Source organism: Sminthopsis crassicaudata, chromosome 4 (genome assembly GCF_048593235.1).
Source record: "Sminthopsis crassicaudata isolate SCR6 chromosome 4, ASM4859323v1, whole genome shotgun sequence".
Classification (NCBI taxonomy): domain Eukaryota; kingdom Metazoa; phylum Chordata; class Mammalia; order Dasyuromorphia; family Dasyuridae; genus Sminthopsis; species Sminthopsis crassicaudata.
In genome coordinates, this window is record NC_133620.1 from 131,405,577 (window position 1) to 131,426,767 (window position 21,191).

Consider the following 21,191-nt stretch of genomic DNA (forward strand, 5'->3'; position numbering starts at 1 on the left):
CTCCATTTAATCAAATTTCAACAATCATGCAAGCTTCATCACTGTAGCATTTCTTGTCTACATGACAAAACGTTACATGTCAACAATATTTCTTATTTTTCTAAATCACATTGTTTTATGTTATTGTTTTACTCCATAAATCAAAAATAAAGAATTTTTAAAATTACATCTAAGTATATTAAGAGAATATGAAGATGTTATTAGTGAACAGCCATCAGTAATCTTTGAGGAATTGAAACAAATGAGAAATACTGAGGCATTATATCTATGTGACTCAATTTTTTAAAGTATAGATTCCTGCAATTATGGACATAAAAATTTGATTTCAATTCCCAAGAAAATTCTAGCTTTCATTAGAAAAATGGTAATCTGTGAATATTTACAAAGAGATCATGAAGAGCCATCATAGTCTCAAGATACTTCAAAGAAGAGAAGAAAACATAGTGCTTGAGGAAAAAAAGGTCAAATAAATAAAATATAAATTTGCTATGAAAACTAATCACCTACATGTTTATTTGCCCATTTATGAAATATTTATGAAAATAATTTATGTGTCAATGGTATCCTTGATGAAGTTATGGGAAATGAATAGGTAAGCCTTCACAAATGATAGTTACAGTAGGTGACATCTTTAGAGGTATACAATTGACTGAAAGGAAAAAAAAAGAATACAAGATCCTTATGCTAATTACAGATGAGAATTATTTATTACTCTAAAGACTTAAAATATTTGAATTTAGTTGAGCAAAGTATAACTTTAAGAGTTCTTCTACAGACATCTCCCATAAATAATTTAAGACCACAGAAGAATTTCTGTATTCATCTCTGAAAAAAAGAATATCCCTCATCAATATGCAGCCTCTCTGACACTGCCATCTCCTCTGGGTCTGGAGTACTACAATAATCTGCCTACCACCTCAAGTCTCTTCCCACTCCAAAGCACGGATTTAACCACATCACTCTGCTACTCAATAAACTCCATGGCTCCCAGTTCCCTTTAGGATCAAATATAATATCATCTGTTTGGCATTCAAAGTCCTCCCTTACCTTTTCAGTCTTCTTATACCTGACTGCCCACCATATACTCTTCAATCCAGTGACTCTCATAGCTTGTTCCATGAACAAGACATTCTATCTCTCTCCTCCCCCTCTGCCTCTCTCTCTCTCTCCTTTTCTCCCTCTCCCTCTCTCTCTCCCCTCTCTTCCCTCTCTCCCCTCCCTCTCTCTCTCCCTCTTCCCCTCTCCCTCTCCTCCTGTCCCTCTCCCCTCTCCCCTTCTCTCTCCCTCTCCCTCTCCCCCTGTCCCTTTCTCTCTCCCCCTCTCCCTCTCCTCCTGTCCCTCTCCCCTCTCCCTCTCTCTCTCCCTCTCCCTCTCCCCCTGTCCCTTTCTCTCTCCCCCTCTCCCTCTCCTCCTGTCACTCTCCCCTCCCCCTCTCCCTCCCCCCTGTCCCTCTCCCTCTCACTTTCCCTCTCCCCTCTCCCTCTCTCTCTCCCCCTCACTTTCCCTCTCCCTCTCCCTCCCTCCCTACTTGCTTCCTCGGCTTCCTTAAAATTCCAACTAAAACCCCATATTCAATGGATAAGGATGGATAAGGAAACATTACCCAATCATTCTTAATTCTAGTGCTTTCTCTCGCTTAATTATTTCCTATTTCTCCTTAACATAGCTTGTTTGTACATATTCATTTGTTTACTGTTTCCTTCAATAGACTATGAACTGCTTAAAGACAAGCACTGTCTTTTGCCTTTTTTGTATCATCAACATTTAGCATGATGTCTGGGACACAGCTAATAAAAGTTTATTAACTGACTGGGAAATAGCCTTTGCTTGTAGATGTCTCATGAGAGGAAGCCAAACCCCTCCAAAAGCTGCCCCATTTCATTTGTATTTAATTCTAATTTTTAGGTAATTTATCCTTATATTGAGCTTAAACTGGCACAGCTTGTATTCATCATTCTTAGTTGTACTCATCTGTAAGAAACATGTTTAACTATTTTTTTCTGTGACAATCCTTCAGGTATTAAAAATAACTTCAGGTATATAAAAATAATAGTCTTCACAAGACTATTCAAAGACAGTTAGGTAGCACTATTGACAAAATGGTGTACTATTGGAAAGATCAGACAATATGTGTGACCCTGGGCAAATCATTTAACCCTTGCTTCAGTTTTCTAATTTGTAAAATGAGAGATAATAACATCTAACTCCCAGAAATATTATGAGTATTAAATGAAATAATATTTGTAAATCACTTTCAAGCCTTAAAGTGATATGTATATATCAACATATATAAGTGTACATTTATAATTAGCATTATTCCTTGATAAAAAAAATCGAGATAACCATTGTGTCATTTCAATAAAAGCATTTGCCACTATCAGGGAGGTTATCCAACCCTCTCTAAATAGAAGAAAGTTTCTTTTATAAATGATAAGGTAATGGTAAGGTAATTTCTGTTTTCAGGTGACATACTTAGCTAGGTCTAGAACACTGCAGCCTCCTTAATGAAATATTATAACTCCAAGGAGTTTGACCACTATTCAAACAAAGAAACTTAGATGAATGAAGAATTCTTATTGTTGAGATCAATGTTCCTATTTAGTGATTGCTGAATCTCTTGGGTATTCACGACAACAGTTTAAGGGTTTTGGGTTTTAAAAAGTCCTTAATGGAACCTTAAGCTATAAATAATTGTAGATAATAGTAAGCATACCAGGTCTTCCTGAATTATTTATTTTACTTCACCCAGAATGTCCCAGGTAAAATATTCATGGTTATTTTGTACTTAATTCCATAATTTTACATTTAGTTGTTTAGTTATAAAGTAAAATATTGTAGTTTATAATTATATAATACAAAAGTTTTAATTTGGAGAGTTTGGAGGAACAAAAGTTGTCATTTTGGTTTTTGTAAGCATTTGACAAATAAATACAAAAGAATATTATTAGTAATATATAAATACCCTTTGCAGTTCTCAATTTTTTTGTTGTTATTGAAACAGATTATTGTTATTGAATACAATTGTTGAAACAAAATGTATTAGGAACCATTGGCCTAGATTATGATATGACATTAAATGTACTGCCATAGATATTTTGCTGCTGTACATATCAGGACATATATTGGACAACTGAGAAATATCAATAATGAATTAGGCTCAGAATTGGCTATAAAGAAGAATACTGAATGGATTACACTTAGGAGCTCCTAAGAAACTTATATTCTATTAGATACTGAAGTATATAAAGTATCAATTAATTTTTAAAATGCTTATATATAAATTTCAGCAAGATTTTTGACAAAATCGATTAGAATTTTCTTAGGTGTGAAACTGAAAAACTGTAAACCGGATAATCAGTTAAAAATTCATAAGAAACTGAATGATCATACCAAAGACTACTGATTTCTTGTAATTGTCACTCTTCATTTTGGAAGAGGACCAAAGACATCAAGATGGGTGATGTTTTGACTTGAAATCAAAATTTGTCCAATAACATGCCCCAAGGCTCTATCCTTTGACCTATTCTGTTTGATAGAGAGTTACCAAATTTTGGATTTGAACCAAGTAACTTTTTTAGAAAGAAGAAAGGAAGGACAAAGCAGTTTTCACATGAGAATACTTACTTCATGTAGAACTGAAATTTGGAATAAACTCTTGAAGTGAAATCTATGAGCCATAATTTTTTATCAAAATCTTTTAATTGGCATTCCAAAGCAGATATGAAAAAGTTATGCAAAATAGCCTAGAACACTGAAAATATGTGGCATGTTCAAGATCACACTTAACTATTATAGATTGAGAGGGGCTTGAATTCAAGTTTTCTTTACTTCAAGGCTCATACTTTAATCCCTAGGCCATAATGTCACCCAAGTCCTAGAAATTAGAATTAAAATATATTCCTGACATTCCACTACAAAATTCAACAAATGTCCATTAAGTGTTGACTACATGCAAACAGTTGAGTTAGCAAAGGTAGGCAGCTTGGTACCAGTGGAAAAAATAAAGATACTAGAATCAGAGAGAAATAGCAATATGTTTCTATAACAGACAAAATAGGAAGAGATAGATGAAAGGATGGGATAGAGGAGTTATTTTTCATATTGTGACTGATTTCAATCTCACTGCTTTCTCAAAGCAAAATGACAAACCTTAGGGAAAAAACAAGGGAGGAAGAAATATTTGAATGTATTGGGGAAGGAAGTAGGAAAGAAGAAATCAACAAGCATTTATTAAACACCTTCTACGTTTCAGGCACTGTTAGGTGATAGTAATACCAATGGAGGGAAAAAAAACGTGCCCTCAAGGAGCTTACAGACTACTGGAGGGCATGTTCAAAGATAAGGGGAAATTCTATTTATGCCATATGTCTCTATATAGTGTTGTTGAGTCGTTTCAGTCATGTTCTCCATGAGCCCAGTTTGCTTTGCAAAGATACAAAAGTGGTTTGCCATTTGCTTCTCCAGCTTATTTTACAAATGAGGAAACTAAGTGAACCAGGGTTAAGTGACTTGCCCAGGGTCATATAGTTAGTAAGTATATAAGGCTGTATTTGAACTCAGATCCTTCTGACTTTAGTCTTAGCATTCTATCCACTATGCCATCCATCCATCCATTTATCTATCAATCTTTGTTTCTTTTTTTCTTTTCTATCTAAATATACATGTATATATACATACATATACATATGCACATATATACACACATATTATGCAAAGTGATTTCAGGTTAATTTTTTGTGGGGGAATAACAACTAAGGAAATTAGGCGAGGTCTCCTAAAAGAGGTGGCACTTGAACTGAGCTCTAAAGCTAGAGATTCCAAGAAGCAGAAATGAGAAAGGAGAGCAGTCCAAGAAAGGGAAAAATGCAAATAAAGGTGTGGAGGGGAAAAAATGGAAAGGTCATAAACAAGAAATCTCAAGTTTGTTGGTCATGTACAGTGTAAGAAGGAAAATAATGAGTAAACAGCCTGGACAGATAGACTTGGTAGCATGAAAGACTTTAATTATCAAAAGTAGTTTATCCTTTATCCTAGAGGCAATCCTATAGTCACAGAAGCATCTTGTGATGGAGAGTGTCCTGCTCAGAACTATACTTTAGAAATGCAAATTAGGTAGCTAAATTAAACATGGATTTTAAAGGGCAGAAACTGAATATAAGGAGCCTAGTTAAGAAAGCATTCTAATATTTCAGGTGTGAGAAGTGAGAGAGACCTCATTTAGCATGGCTATGGTGTGAGTGACTTTTATAAAGTACTACAACAAGCACTGTGCTAAACACTAGGAATACAAGTGCCAGAAATACAAATACAGATGCAAAAAGAATGGGGGAAGGAAGAAAACACATAAAATGATACCAAAGAGAGGAAAGGAGAGAGCTGAAGGTACCTGATATAGAGAAAATCTAGAAAGTCAGGTAGGCATCATAGAGAGAAGTGAAATTATGGCTGGCCTGGGCATCCTTCCTTAAATGGAGGCCATGGGAGGAGCCAATCAATCAGAAGGAGAGGTTACAAAGGTGAAAGTATCCTTCCTTCCAATGGGAGAAATTCTGGAATAGAATGAGCTTTCAAGGTGAAGACAGTCCTGTAGCATTCTAGAAAAAATCCAGGAAGTCAGGAAGACATGCTAGAGAGGAGTAAAATTAAGCATCCTCCTTAAAAATGGAGGTCCTGGGATCTGATGTGAGAGATATTGTGAAGATAGAATTCATACAAACTGTAGCAATTGACTGGATGTAGCCCAGGGGAGGGGTTAACTAACAAAGATATTTGAAATAAAGAACTTGGAAATGTGCACCTTGGACAACATGCTCAGGACTCCTTGGGCTTCACCTTTACTAATTCTTGACTATTCTCATATAGGGATTCTTTGTGCAAGCTCATCATTACCCTATATCTCACCCACAAAGTAATTGCTGGAAGAAAGAAAAAAACACCAAACCAGACTTCTTTGGCAGCTACAATCTCTTCAACTGTACATCTAATCATTGGTTAAAGTGCTTTCAGTCTGGGATCCTGTGGGATGATCTATGTGAGTGACATTTTCAGAAAAAGTGGGGCAATCAAATATGCCACTTGAGGCTGGCAATTTAGGAAGGCTTTAGAATGTAGGAATCCTTTGAGAGTTGATAAATTAAGAAGAGAGGTTAGTAAAGTGGAAAAGGAAGAGCTTTTAAAGTTTTTGGAGAAATTAAAGTTTTTGGAGAAATGACAACCTATACTTATATATACATTTAATCTTGACATGTATGCTTTTTAAAAAATCTCAAGAAATGGCTTCTAAGCTAAGAGGAAAGTCTCAAAAAAATTCAATTGAGCACAGTAATATCATAAATTATGCTGTTTTCCATGAATCATTGACAACTAGTTATTTGAAATAACTAAAAAAGGATATTGTAATTGTAATTTTCTCTGAAAATCATATTAATAATTTTGATATCTTTCTCCTGAGGGCAAAAAGACATGCAAATACTGAATTTTTATTTCATTAAATTAAATTAGCATCACTAATCATTATTGGACTCATTTTGTAAAAACCAATATAATTCTTGCCATGAGATGTTTTTATGTAACAAAATATCAGTTCAAAACTCTTGATTTTTCTTTTCTTTTTTTTTCCCCTGAGGCTGGGGTTAAGTGACTTGCCCAGGGTCACACAGCTAGGAAGTGTTAAGTGTCTGAGACCAGATTTGAACTCGGGTCCTCCTGAATTCAAGGCTGCTGCTCAATCCACTGCGCCACCTAGCTGCCCCCCAAACTCTTGATTTTTAAATATATATTATGAAAGGTTGAGTTTCAATCCTGTGATGAATTTTGTGATATTTATATTTATCTTGTAATTCATCAAAATCACAAGTCTGGCTTCCATGTCAGTTCACATAATTAGCAATTACTTGGTTCTGACAATAACAGCTTTTCTTCTAGCCAAAAAATCCAGATGTTAAAAACGGTCATTTAGCCCCATTTCCTTCTTGCCTCGCAATTTTAACAATATAACTACAGTATAAATTCAAATTTATGAGTATCAATAGTTAGCTGCTATGACTGTGTCTAGTAATTAAATTTTCAGTCAGAAAAATTTAAGAAAAAAATTTTTAAATGTGTAGCAGCACTAAATATGATCCTTTTTTCATATTTAGAGAAAAAAGCTGTCTAAATGAAGCAAGGAGTATTTCACTAAGAACCATCTTTTCTAGTTCGTTTTAATACTATATATAGTATATTCGCAAATGAATCACCTAAATATATGAATATATGGAAAAAACTGTTTTATTAGTTTGTTGACATTGACTTGCTCTACTATGAATACTAAAATTGCTCTACTAGAATTGAGAAAGAGCTATCAGTCAATCCTTTCCGTGTCCAGTTATTACATTGAGCGTTATCTTTTGTAGCCATCTATGCAAAAGTATGTAGCATATATGGGAAAGCAAGGATAAGAAAACTTTAAGAAAAATCTTCAGATCCTTCCAAAATTCATAGTTTGAGAGGGTAGAGGTGGACATAAAGAGAATGACCTTGGGCCAGAAGTTATGTTTGTGTTTCTGAACAATCTGCAGGCTTAATTTGTACTTAGTTACATACGGTCCTTAGCTAGTTGACAGCTGGCAAAAAGGCAAGTTGGCTCTGATTCTAACTGGCTAGAGAAGTGGTACATATAAAAGTGGGGGTCTGACATGCTCCAATAGACTATCTTGGCTATCTTCCTTACACACCAAAGAGTCTCTTTGACTGGAAACCTCCCTTCAATACAACCAAGACCAATTTCAATTCTGTATTCTGCTGAAAATCTCACTCATGTTCTCTGGTTAACAAATCAACTGCCCAAACTTAAACAAACCAAATTCATTTATTCACTCATATATTCATATTTCATCAGTTCAACAAATATTTGCTATGTAATTACTATAAAAGAAGCAATGATGCTAAAGACTACAGAGGATAAAAAGATTTATAAAATACAATTATTGCCCTCAAAGAGTTTAAATCCATTAGAGAAAATAGCTTATAATTAGATAGTACTAGATGATTTAAAAAATCATCCTCATCAACAATATTAGGAGACATGATCAAGTAGTACTGCAGTCATTCTATAGATAAGGAAACTGCTTCTCAAATAAAGTCACTTGTACCTATAGGTTCCTGACTCCAAGTCTAGCATTGATCTTAAGTCTATATATCCAACTAATTAACATTGCAAGGCATTATGTGATGATTGTACAATCCCAGGGGGCCTAAGGAGACCAAGGTGTGAATTCACATTGATTAGAGTTATCCAAGAAGGCTTTATGTTAGATGTAGCATCAAGCTGGTCTTGGAAAGATGGGTAGAATTTTGTTGGGTAATGTATGCTTTGTAAGAAAGGGGGGGATAGGAGGGAAGAAAGAAAGAAAGACCTCTCAGTTAGAGGGCATGGTATGGGTGAAGGCATCAAGGGAGGCAAAAATAAGTCGTATTGGAATAAGAAGTTACTCAGTTTGACTGGAGCATAGGAGAATGGTGAAAAATATGGCAGGGAAACAGTTTGGGGATGGATAATGGAGGACTTTGGATATCAAATAAAGAATTGATATTTTATTCTGCAGGCAACAAAGAGCCTTTGAAGATTTTTTAGTAGTTGTTTTGTTTTCATCAACATTTTTAGATTAATCTAATAGTGGTAGTATATAAGAGAGATTGCACAGGCGAGAGAATAGAAGGAAAGGGAACCAGGAAAATGAGTTAGGGAGCTATTGAAATAATGTAGGTGACATATGAAGTTCTGAAATCAGGTGGAGGAAAAAGAATAGAAAGAAAAAGAATAAGATGAAAAGTCCAGGGAATAAGAAAACAATGTCATAAGTGGGAAAAATACTAACTATAGCGACAAAAAATGATTTGATGGAAGCCTTGAAAACTTAAGGAAGTCAATACACTTGCATTACGAAGTCCTAGAAAGCATGGACTATCACATTTCCTTCCTAACCTTTAGCACAGGACCTTGTCTTCTATAGATGGTTAATAAATGTTTATTAAATTGAATTGTTGAAAAAGTTTTTTTTTTCATCTGCAAAAGGTAGAGACTTGATTAGATCAAAGTTTCTTAAATTATGGGTTGTGAACTGAATGCAGGAGGTTGTGAAATTATGTTTTGCATATTTATTTTATATACTGATATACTCAGGGTTACATAAAAATTATTTGGGAAAAAAGGGTTTACAAGTAGAAAAAGTTTAAGAAGCCCTGGATAGATGACTTCCGACAATTCTGAAATCCTAGGACAAATTAATAGACTGCTCTTCTATGCAAATACTGTGCTAAGTTTTGTTGTGTTTGATAGTTAGGTAATCTAAATGTCACAACTTCAGAATACATTATTTTCCTTTCTGTAACAGAGCAGCCTTCTGGGTTATAAATTTTTTAGCTTAGACAAATATTAAAATGAATCTTTATTATCAAGTAACATTAGACAGGTTGGGTATTATAGACAGTACTGATAGAGAAAAGTTCCAGGGGCATTAGATAGCAGAGGAAGGAAGACTTAGAATTATAACTTTGCTACACAAAGTTTGCTACAATTTTTAAAAATGGTAGAATGTCCCTCATTTAAAAAAAATCATTGAACCACTGAATTTAAACTTTTTAAAACCAATGAATAATATTTAAAACTTGTAAAAGCCATAACTCAATAATATGATTTAAAATATCTTATTCTTTTGCTTTGGTTGTTTCCCCCTAGTTTACTTAATATTTTTATCAGCATTTACTAAAATTTCCATCTCACTATTTTTGTTCAATCATAGGTATCACAATTTAGACAGACATTGGGAAGCTAGAGTGTTCAGAAGAGGAACAGCCAAGATAGTGAAGGCCTTTGAGTCCATTTAATATGAAGAAAAAGAACCTGGAGACGTTTACTTGGAAGTAGGGAAGATTTGCATGATGACTATCTTCAAGTTTAGGAATAGTCAATCTGTGGGAAAGGGATTGGACTTGTTTCTGTTGCCCTCAGCAAAAGCAAAACCAGGAAGGATGGGAGGAAATAGTGAAGAAGGTAATTTAATTAGAATTGGAAGAAATATCTTAATCAGCAATATCCAAAGGTGAATTGGGTTGCCTCAGGTAATGGATTTCTCTATTATTCCTCCCTTTCCCAAGGTCTTCAGAGAGAGGTTGGATGACCACTTCTCAAGGATGACTTTTAATATAACAATTATACTAGATGGTTACTAATATTTTCCCTATCTCTCTCTAGATTTCTGCATCTCTTATCTATCTGATTAAAAGCAGTATCAAAGGGATTCATCTCTCAACAGCTTGTCCAACATTTATTATGAAAATTTAGAAATTAAGTTTATGAACTGTTTCCCTTGAAACTTTCTACTGTCCCTACACTCAAGCTGCAAAATAGAAAGTTTTGGTCCTTATTCTATTTTTTCAGGACAACAATTTATGACATCAAAATCCCCTTAAGATATTACCAGCTCAGACCACACATGTTTTCTTTCATCTTGTGCTGTCGCTTAACCTTTCCAGTTGGCAATAACTCTATGAAATCAGAGATCTCCTGTGCGTATGATGGACATAAGCAACAACAAAAAATGGCCATCAGGACGTGGGATACTATCAAATGGAAGTGGGGGAGGAAGATGGCAAAAGAGTGCAGGTTTGGAGAGAAGCCTGGATTACTCACTCTAAAAAGGATACATTCTGGTTTGTGTGAGTGTGGCTCTCATAAAGGACATTTTTATCATCTTTTTAGGGAGTTGAAGTGAATACTAAGTTCCATTAAATAAATTATTATTAATTACAAGGATATAAACTATTGTCCCAGAAATCTGATACCACTCTACTGCTAAAACTGGCAAAAACCAAAGAATCATAAACACCAAATATTAAACTGTGTGCTTGACTTTGATGGAGAGCCAATGCTCTCTACCCAGTTCCCTCTATTTGTCCCCAGTAGGCCCTCTAAGACTCAGGGATACTCAAAGCTAGATTAAATCTCTGCTGATACACATACTCCTTCCATTTCTACTCTTCACCATGGTGGGGGTGGGGAGAGAATTAACCAGTCTTCTCATTTTGGATATTACCAAGCAGATAGCATTTAAAAAATATCTTCCTCATATAGGATTTTTAAAAAACCAATTAACTCTTCCTTTGCACGGCAATAATGAAAGAAAAAACCTCCCCAAACTGGTAAAAAGCATTTCAGGGAAAGAAAATTCACAAACTGCAATATGTTAATGTAATAGAACTGTGTTGCTTCTTTACCTTCTTTATGAAGTACAAGTTTTTTTGGTTGTTTTAATAATAAAACATGCAACTGATGACAAGCATATTTGCTTAGCCACAAAGAATAAAATCTTTGTGTAACTAAGGGAAATTGAGAGAGCAAAAATGATTTTTGTAGGCAAAAGCAGGAAAACAATATATACAATGACTGCATGGTGTAAATGTATAAGACTAACAACAAAACCAAAATGCTCTGTAATTATAATGCTCAAGAGTAACCCTGAAGAAGATGAGGCTTCCCACCCCCATTCTTTTCAGAGATATGTTGGGAAAGATTCAGAGGAATACAGCATAAGCTAAAAGACCCAACTAGTGTTTTTTTGTTCGAATTATTCTTCCTTACCGCACTCCACCTCCAACATTTTTGTTGCTATTCAATCTTTTTAGTCATGTCTATTCTTTGTGACCCCATTTGGGGTTTTCTTGGCAAAGATACTGGGATGGTTTGTCATTTCTTCTCCTGCTCATTTTTTTAACAGATGAGGAAACTGAGGCAAACAGCATTAAATGACTTGCTCAGGAGTCACACAGCTAGTAAGTGTCTGAGATTAGATTTGAATTCAACTCTTTCTGACTTCAGGTCTGATACTCTTAGCAACTGGGCCACCTAGCTGCCCTAACACCAACATCCTGTTTTACCAGGGCTGACATATTTTTGGAGGAAAGTAGAAGGGAGGTAGCCAAAAATTAAAATAATGTCAAAACACAACATATCAATAAAAACAACATTAATTTTTTTTAAAAGAACCAAACTATAATCTTCATTCTATATAATAATAGTGAACATTTATATAGAGCTTTAAGGTCTTCAAAATGTTGCTTATAATTTATTTCATTTGACCCTCACAACCACACAATGGGTTATAAAACAGGCTGAGTGACTTGCCCAAGTCATACAACTAGCAAGTGTTTGAGGTGAATTTAAACTCAGGTCTTCCTGACCCAAAGCTCAGGTATCTTGTGAATCAAATGTAAATAAAAGAAAGTTATTGGTGCTACAGTGGAACCTGGTACTAAAAGAGTAGGGAGCTAATGAAAAGCAATGAAAATGGCACTAAGGCATGACTGGAATAAAATGGCACTCTTTTCCCTTTTTCCTTCAGCCTTTAACTGTTCATTCTCTTTAATCTACTTTACCCTTTTAACCTGTCCATCATTCAGATCAGATTCATCACTAATAATAACAATAGTATTAAGGGACACAAGGAATTGGATCAAGGAGTAGGCAAAAGTTGCCAGGTAAGGATAAAATAAGATATTTGCAAAGTTTGTTTTGCAAATCTTAAAGTACTATATAAATGCTAGCTATTATTCCATTTTCATCTATAGCCTGATTCAAAGAATGGGGGTAAGGGTTGAGGGTATAAACATCTTTCCCCATAAAACACCATTTTGATTGATTCTATTATCAATTTTTGAAATGTTTTTGACTTGGGTATTAGGTCAAGTTTCAAACAGAAAGATTTTTTTAAAAATATATAGAAGCTACAATGGTCTAAATATTGGGCTTTGCCAATGGAATATTGACAGAATCTTGTTATCTTTAGCAAATAGTTTTCTTATTCAAATGTTTTCAGTAAATTTCTTATCTAATTTTTCCCTCTATGAGAGTATGGACTCAGCAGCAATTGTGAATTGTGAATTTTTCTCTAGGACCAGCTAACACTAATCCTGAAGAGACTCATTACTAAAAAAACTGATCATTGGGTGATGGTCTTTGGCTTACCAGGATTCATGAAACACAGCTAACGTATGTGCAGGCCAACATTTATATATGTCAGAAGAAAAACAGTGCCCTTCAAATTAGCTTCTTAAATATGAAAGAAATTTTTGGATGATTAAAAAAATTTCATTTCACATATGAAATTCTTTAAGATTGCTTGATGTAAGTTGGTGACTAAATGGTTGTTCTTCAGTGGTTGCTAGCGAATATTCTATTACAGAGCTTCTTAAATCATGGGATGTGACCCCAAATAGGATCTCATAACTGAATGTAGGGGTTACAAAATTGTGATTTATTATCAGTAAATGTTTGATTTGTATACCCAAATGTCACATAAAATGTCTTCGGTAAAAAGGGATTGTGAGTGGAAAAACTTTAAGAAGCCTTGTTCCAGAGGCAGCTAGATGGTATAGTGGATAGAATACCAGTCATGAAGTCAGGAGGATCTGAGTTCAAACCTGGCCTCAGACTCTTAACACTTCCTACCTGTGTGACTCTGGGCAAGTCATTTAACCCTAATTGCCTCAGCAAAAATAAATAAATAAGAAGCCCTTCTCTATAACACCCAGATCTAGGAAACTACATTTTTACACCCATTCAGTGGTGGAGATAGTTAACATAGAAAGTATATGGATAGTAGGATGGTAGCAAAATTATATGTATTCATTAACAAGCACTGAAGAACAATATTTGAGTCACTAACTCACTTCAATCTTCAGAGAATTCCATATGTGAAATGAACTTTTTTGATGTCCATTTTTATCATACAAAAATTTTACTTTCATATTTAATAAGCTAGTTTCAAGGGCACGGTTTTTCCTCTGACAGATATAGATTCTAACCTCTCCATACCTCAGTTGTAGTTCATCAATAGTGGTAACCAAAAAGTTCATCACCCAAGGACCAGTTTTTTAGTGATGAGCCTCTTCAGGCATAATTTCAGTTGATCCTAGAGAAAAATTCAGTTTGCTGCTGATACCATATCTGAAGCCCTTCCCACCTGAACTGGGGGTTCCACTGATATAACTTAAGCCTTCAAGAAATTGGAGGGAGTCACTTTTTCAAACCCGAAATGAGGAGGTACTGGAAGAAGACTTTGATAGGAGGAAGGATCAGATAAGGAATTTACTGAAAACATTTAAATAAGAAAGCTATTTGCTAAAGATAAGATTCTGTCAATATTTCTTTGGCAAAGCCTGGTATTCAGACCTTTGTAGCTCACATATAATTTTTAAAAATCCTTCCTTTTGAAACTTGGTCTGAACACCCAAGTCAAAAAGGTTTTGAAGTTTGACAATAAATCAAAATAGTGTACTTAGATCAGAGCTTCTTAAACATTTTTCTGCTCGTGATCCCCTCTTTGCCTGAGAAATATGCCCAGGCATACAGGTATATAAAATAGGCATAAAAATTAAACGTTTACTGATAATAAATTATAATTTCATGACCTCCACATTCAGTTATGAGATCTCATATGGAGTCACAAGCCACAGTTTAAGAACCTGGGCTAGAAGGAAAGATATTTATACCCTCAACCCCTACCCCCATCCTTTGATTTAGGCTATGTATAAAATAGAATAATGGTTAGAATTTATATTACGCTTTAAGCTTTATAAAACAAATTTAAAACTTTACAAATATTTTATTTTATCTTTACCCCTTTCTCCATCCCCAGAAGTACCGTTATCTCCATTTTACAAATGAAGAAACTAAGACAGACAAAGAAATTAAGTGATTTGCCTAAGTGTCTGAATCCAGCTTTGAACCAAGGACTTTCTGACTATAAACCCATGGCTCTAAATTGTCTTCTTTGCTATAGATGCAAAACTCTCCAATTGGTTGACTTAGAATAGTGATAATGAATATTATAAAGGAATCTCTTTAACCATCTAGTTTGGATCCAAATTTTATCAACAGCCTGCACAAGCATTTTCTCATTGTACCATTCTTCAGCCAGACTCACTTGATATCTTTTTGTCTTATTAGGAGACAGAGACTAAAGTGGATATTAAATATGAAGCAAGGTTTGAAGTAACCAAGATGTTTATTGAAAACCAAAATATCTCTGCAACTCACATTTGCTGTCCCTCCCCCAAAAAATATTCACCCCATTTAATAAGACAAGTTTATCAGATTTCTATGGCGAAAATTTCATTCCAAATTTATAAAATTCACATTTATTTTTTTAAAAATGCACATGAAGAGATTCTTTCATTTGTGAAATACCTATTCAATTGTCATTAATAGAGACAACTAGGTGGCAATAACAGAGCCTGAATTAAGTTAGAAAGATTTGAATTCAAATGCAAGCTCAGGCACTTACTTGTCACATGCACTGTATGACTCAGTTTCCTCAATTTTAACATGGGGATTATAAAAGCATATAAACACACCCAAGCTTGTGAGATTCAAATGAGATGATTTTTTATAAAGTACTTAACATAGTACCTGGTACCTTATAGATGCTAAATAAACACTTGTTTCTTGACCAGATCCCTACTTTAGTAGTCTGTCAAAAATAAAATCCAACTTTTAGAGAGCAACAAAAATCCTTAATCCTTTGAAAAAATTTAGAATATTTACTTTAAATGATAACTAGGCCAAAAAATTAGTCCTACACTTAAAATATTATCATTGTATGAAAATGAAACTTATGATCATAGGCTTTGTGAAGAAGTTAAAAGGGAGTTCAGAGATCATCTAGTCCTTCATCTTTGTTTTTCAGATGGGGAAACTAATACTCTGAAAGATTTAGTTACTTTCACAAACTCACAGAGTTGGTTAGAGGCAGAAGGAAGGCTAGAACCCAGGTCTCCTGAGTCCTATCTAGTGTACTTTCCACTATCCTATGTTGCCTAATCATGCCCCAAGTTGTTCTATATTAATAAAAGGACTAAAGTTTAACGTCAGAGAAGTTTCCAAAAATAATCCCCATTCCCATTGCTTTTCCCTTTCTGCTTTTTATTTTTCAAAACAGGATTCTAAAAATTAATTAGGTTAGGCTAATTCAATTCATCAAATATTTATTATGCACCTACTATATATTAACCAGGGAGTACATGTCATTAAAAAAAAAAAAGTATCATCTTTTTTTGGTAGTAGTTAAATGGGAGATACAGACAAGGTATCCTAAGAAAATGTGAAATAGAGTATACAAAAAGTAAAAGCTTTAAAGTTAGTTCTTCTTTTACTGGCCTGTGTAACAATGATTTCAAATCACCTGTGGTTTTTGTATGCAGATTTTGATTATATTATCTGCTTGACTTTCTAGCCTCCAGCTTGCACATCTGACACGTGTCAGCCACACAAAAAAGAACTGCTTTTTTTTTTTTAAATCTATGTTTAGATTCTATTATAGTCAACTCCAAGTAACAATACCATTAAGCAATAAATGTTAGAAATTTATCCCTAGTGCTTATGAACAAATGTTTAATAATATTTCTTTTTAAAAGATGTCACCAGAAAATTTTTAGAAGTAGTCATCCCCTCAAAATAAATATGTAGATAGGAAGGGGGAAAGGGAGAAGAGAGGAAGAAATGGGAGGAGAGATGTTAGAATTAATTTTAAAATATTTTTTATTTTTATTTTTCTATTCTGGTTTGGATAATGTTATGTAATGTAATCTGAATTTTTTAGGCAAACTTTCCTTCTTGCCTCTCACTGATCTCCTAAGAGGACTAAGTATATGTCCAGCTGCCCCTGGAGGATCCCTAATCTGACATCACAAATGTACTCATGAGTTGTGGAGCAGCTGGGAAAAGCCTTCTCTGTGCTCTAAATGTCAGTACATAAAAAGGATTACTCCAAACAAACAGCTTTTCTCTCCTCCCTTTTGCTTCTTTCCCTGTTCCACATCACACCTGCAAATAAGGGTATCCGGTATGTAAAAAACAGTCCAGGCTAGAGAGTGTTCACTTGTCACAGTGGTAGGAAGGAGGAGTGAGGAAGCTGGGATGATCCATTCTCCTTCTTCTGGTTTCATAGCCATGGAAAGATTCTTTTTCCTAGGGGTATGACAACTAATCAGCTCAACTTTGTCTCCTGTGGGATAATCAGCTGAGCAGAGACAATCAGAGCCTCTATTTCTGAAGAGTTGCAGGTGTTTGGTTTTGGGAGTAGGAGGGAATCTCATTATTGAAAAAAAGACTAACGCTGGCCCTATAGAAAACTAAAAAGCAGGTGAACTTTGTCTTTGGCATAGACTCTCTGACCTTTACTTTTTGTTTTTCTCTTCTCAATGCCCTTCCCCCTCTTCAGGCGTCCCTCATCTTTCCCCACAATCCTTTCACTCTCTGATCACAGACTCCTACAGTCTTTTCATTTGAACAGAAATCAGAACCTAAATCAATAGTTTGGAAAACAAATTCACAGAGGACTTCATAGACTTCACTACTCCTTGAAAATCCGTTGCTGCTTTCCTGAAGAACTAAGAACCTAAGTCCCTTAGTAAACTCAAACTTAAGGGGAAGCAAATCAAGCATATTCCATTCAGTTTGAAAGAAAGTAAAATGTAAAACCTGAGTCTCTCAATAGTCACCTGAGCACACATAAAAGGGCCTCACTTCAAAGATAACTGTAAAAATCATATTAAAAGAATCTCTGAATTTACCTTCATTAATCACAGGTGTCCTCATAGAAAGAAAACATTGAAAAGGTTATAGCAAATAATGATGTCAAGTGTACTGACTAAAATCTTTAATAGTTCAAAATATTATAAACAATAATGTCAGAAAATAGTTTTTTTTTTTACTTAAATCTCACATGAAGTATATGGACACTAAGTTTTTTAAGTGAAAATGTGAAAAGTCACTTGAATTACAACTGTCTTCTTGATCTCTCTATAATTATTACATGAATTAACTGAGTCAAAAGTTTAATAAAAATATAGCCACACAAATGACTAGAGATTACAATAATAACCTAATGTACTTCATACATTTTCCTATACACTCTTTACTTTTACTACCCACAGTCTGTATAGTATATACATTTTCTATTCATTTGAAATTATCTTTGGAGCAGTAGTATGATACAGACCTCTAAACGTTGGGCTTGGGAAAACTTTGACACTCATCTTTACTAGGTGTGGGGCAATGTTAACCTCTCTAAAGCTCAGTTTTCTCATCTATAAAATGGGGATATTTATGCTTGCAGTACATACTTGCAATTCGGTGCTATAAGGAAATGTAAAGTGTTTTATAGCAAGTAAGGTATCTAAAGTGATTAGCAAACTTAAAAGCATCACATAAACATCAGCTATTATTACAGAGAAAGGAAATCAAGGAAAGAAATAATATATAATCCTACTGATGCTACTATCATAACTAGTTTGGTGCTTAGTCAATACTTTCTGATCATCTATTCACCCTTCCTTATTTTGTCTTCTCCTGACAAATATTTCTCATATGTAATTATAAGCGCCAACAAATACTACATATGCTATCTGGTGACTTTTTGTCAGGGGATATTTCAAAGGGTATAGATTTTTAACAGCAGTATATAGTTGTCTCAAGGATGAGAACTACTATGTTACTAAAGGCACAGGAAAGGGCAGTCCTAGCTCTGCCATGTATTACTATAAACAATGTAAACTATAAAATCCTCCGGAAAACCATCCATAAAACAGGGTTATTACTTTCCTAAAAGAGGATGTCCCTGTCAACTAGTAACACTGTAGAAAGTCAATAGCAGACAATAACTTGTAGTGAAAAGAACATGGGCTAGGAGACCAGCAACCTATGGAGAAGCTTCCTGTCTTTACCAGGTGTGTGCATTTGAACAAATGACTCCATTTCTTTTGACTCTGTTTCCTTTTGAATTATTTACCTTTCAAGGTTTCAGGGAAAGTGTTTTTTGAACTCTGAACTACCACATACTAGTAAGCTATTACATAAATTTCTCAGCCCAGGATTAACTAATATACTAAGTCCCCTTCCACTATTCAAGAAGTCAAGCAAACAAACACACATACAAAGTAGACAATATACTTATATAGTATCCATCCGATGTAGATACATACATGCATATATGTACTATATAATAATTTACAATATATCATGCACAGAAAGTTGTACCGCATACTGTAACCCAAGCTGGACTTGGATGAGGAGGACCTGGGCTCAAGTTCCCACTCCGTCATTAATTAGCTGTGTGAATTAGGACAAATTATTAATTTATTTAACCCTCAATTTTCTCATACATGAAATACTCTAATGCCTATCCTATGTACTTTGCAGGATTGTTGTAAAAAGCAAAGGAGATAAAGTAGGTGAGATGAAAGCTTTCTAGCAAGTACATTTCCTAAAATGTGTGATAGAAAAGGAGGTTAGGACAAGTAACTAAAGTCACCATGATATAAGAGATGGATTAACACTGGAACTCAACCCAATTAAAAGTCTGAGAAGATTGAGGATTGATCCTCTGCAAAGAACTTATGGGAACACTAATAAAAACTGCCAAGGCATGGATGTATGGTGACAGATGAAACTGTTGGATGAGCCCCGCTGAAGGGTACAATCACATAAATACCATCTCAACCACAAATAAACGTGTGGTTGTAATGGTGTCGGCTCCTTCCAAATGTATGGATTAATAGCAGCATACCTACAGAAGCATCTAAATTAACTAAGCATGGCAAGACTTCATCAGATCTTTGGTCTTATCACTTCAGCCTCAAGATTCATCTCCATGCATCTTAGGGATCAAATAAGCTTTCCCACTGACATCCAAACGGGAAAACCACAGAGAGGAAAATGAGTAGTCTCACAAGTGCTTCCGTTTCATCACCTTCACGTCCGACAATTTTGGAGCACCAAGTCCAGTCACCTCGCTTCTGTCCCTCCGGAATCTTTGCTACCTCAACACTTGGAAGACCTCTCCTTTCAATCCCCCCATAGACATCCAGGAGGAAAGGGAGTCTGGACTCATTTCTCTTAATAATAATAATAGCTAGCACTGATCTATTGAGGGGAAGCTTGCAAAAGCTTTAGCTACATAATTTCATTTGATTCCACAGCAGGTGCTATGATTATTCCCATTATACAGAGGAGGCAACTCAGGCTCAGAGAGGCTACCCAGCTAGTCCCGTCTGGGCTCATCTAGAGTAACAGGCCCCCCGACCCCAAGTCCGTGCATTTCGGCTGTGCGCCCTCGGGCGCACTTGTTGTCTTAGGGGAGCGACGTAAGGGGTAGGGAAGGTCCCTGGCCGCGGTGCTTTCGCCCTGACGCCAGGACGGCGTCCGGAGCCCCTTACCTCGCTGACAATGGTAGTGTGGGCCTGGCTGTACTTCCAGTTGTCCTGGCAGGGGACCAGGGGCGCCGTGCGGTTGGGGAAGGAGGCGAGGGGGTCTCCGCAGCTCAGCCCCCCCGCCGCGGCGTCCGCGGCTCCCGCAGCGCTGCTCCAGTTGGCCGCTTCCAGCTCGTAGCGCTCACAGCGCCCGTCGGAGCGGGCTCCGGACTCCCGAGCGTTCTGGGCGGGCGCGGTGCGGTTCCACTCCTCCTCCGGGCTCCAGCCGCAGCGCTCCGCCAGTGCCTCGGCGCTGGGACCCCGGCACCAGTAGTGGTCGGGACTGACGCCCAGGAAGACCACGCTGACGAAGAGGAAGGCAAAAGTGATGCCCGTCAGGCACATCAGCAGGAACACTCGCCGCTGGAAGCGCCCGAACTCGCCGGCCTTCTGCAGCACTTCGTCGAAGGAGGGCATCGTGCAAAAGAATCCAGCCTCCACTCCGTCCTCCTTCTTCTCTTCTCTTCTTCCTATTCCTCCTCCCTCTCTTCCTCCTCCTCCTCCTCCTTTTGCTCCAAAGCCTCTTCTTCTTTCCTCTCCTCGCTTCCCCGGGACCCGCGTGGCTACTGTGCACTCTGCCGCCGCCGCCTCTTCTCCACCAACTTTGGTATAATTCCCCGCGTCCCCTCCCCCACCCTTTGGGTTCAACTCTGCTGCCCTGAAGCAGTTTTCTACAAACGATCCCCCACGCACCCAAGCCTCTTCTTTCCCACTCCCCTCACTGTCCCCCCCACCTCCTCCCTACCTCACGACTCTGGCACGGTGCCAAGAACCAAAGTGTCTCTCTCCCTTTCCCACCCTAGCAGCCCACACTCTTCCTTACCTTTGGGGGTAGGCACAGAAATCGGGCGGAGGCAGCGTCAGGTGGCGGCCAGCTTAAAGGCACAGCTGCTGCCCTGGACACG

General features: G+C 36.4%; 1 protein-coding gene across 1 annotated transcript in view; it reads right to left on the reverse strand.

Moving 5' to 3' along the window:
• Window positions 1–20,890, reverse strand: part of SLC22A3 (solute carrier family 22 member 3) — a 120,089-nt gene extending 99,199 nt beyond the window's left edge. The window contains exon 1 of the mRNA XM_074309385.1: window positions 20,254–20,890. Coding sequence (XP_074165486.1) covers window positions 20,254–20,703 — 450 coding nt within the window. The 5' untranslated portion in view covers window positions 20,704–20,890. The remainder of the gene's footprint in view (window positions 1–20,253) is intronic.
• Window positions 20,891–21,191: the final 301 nt, after the last annotated feature.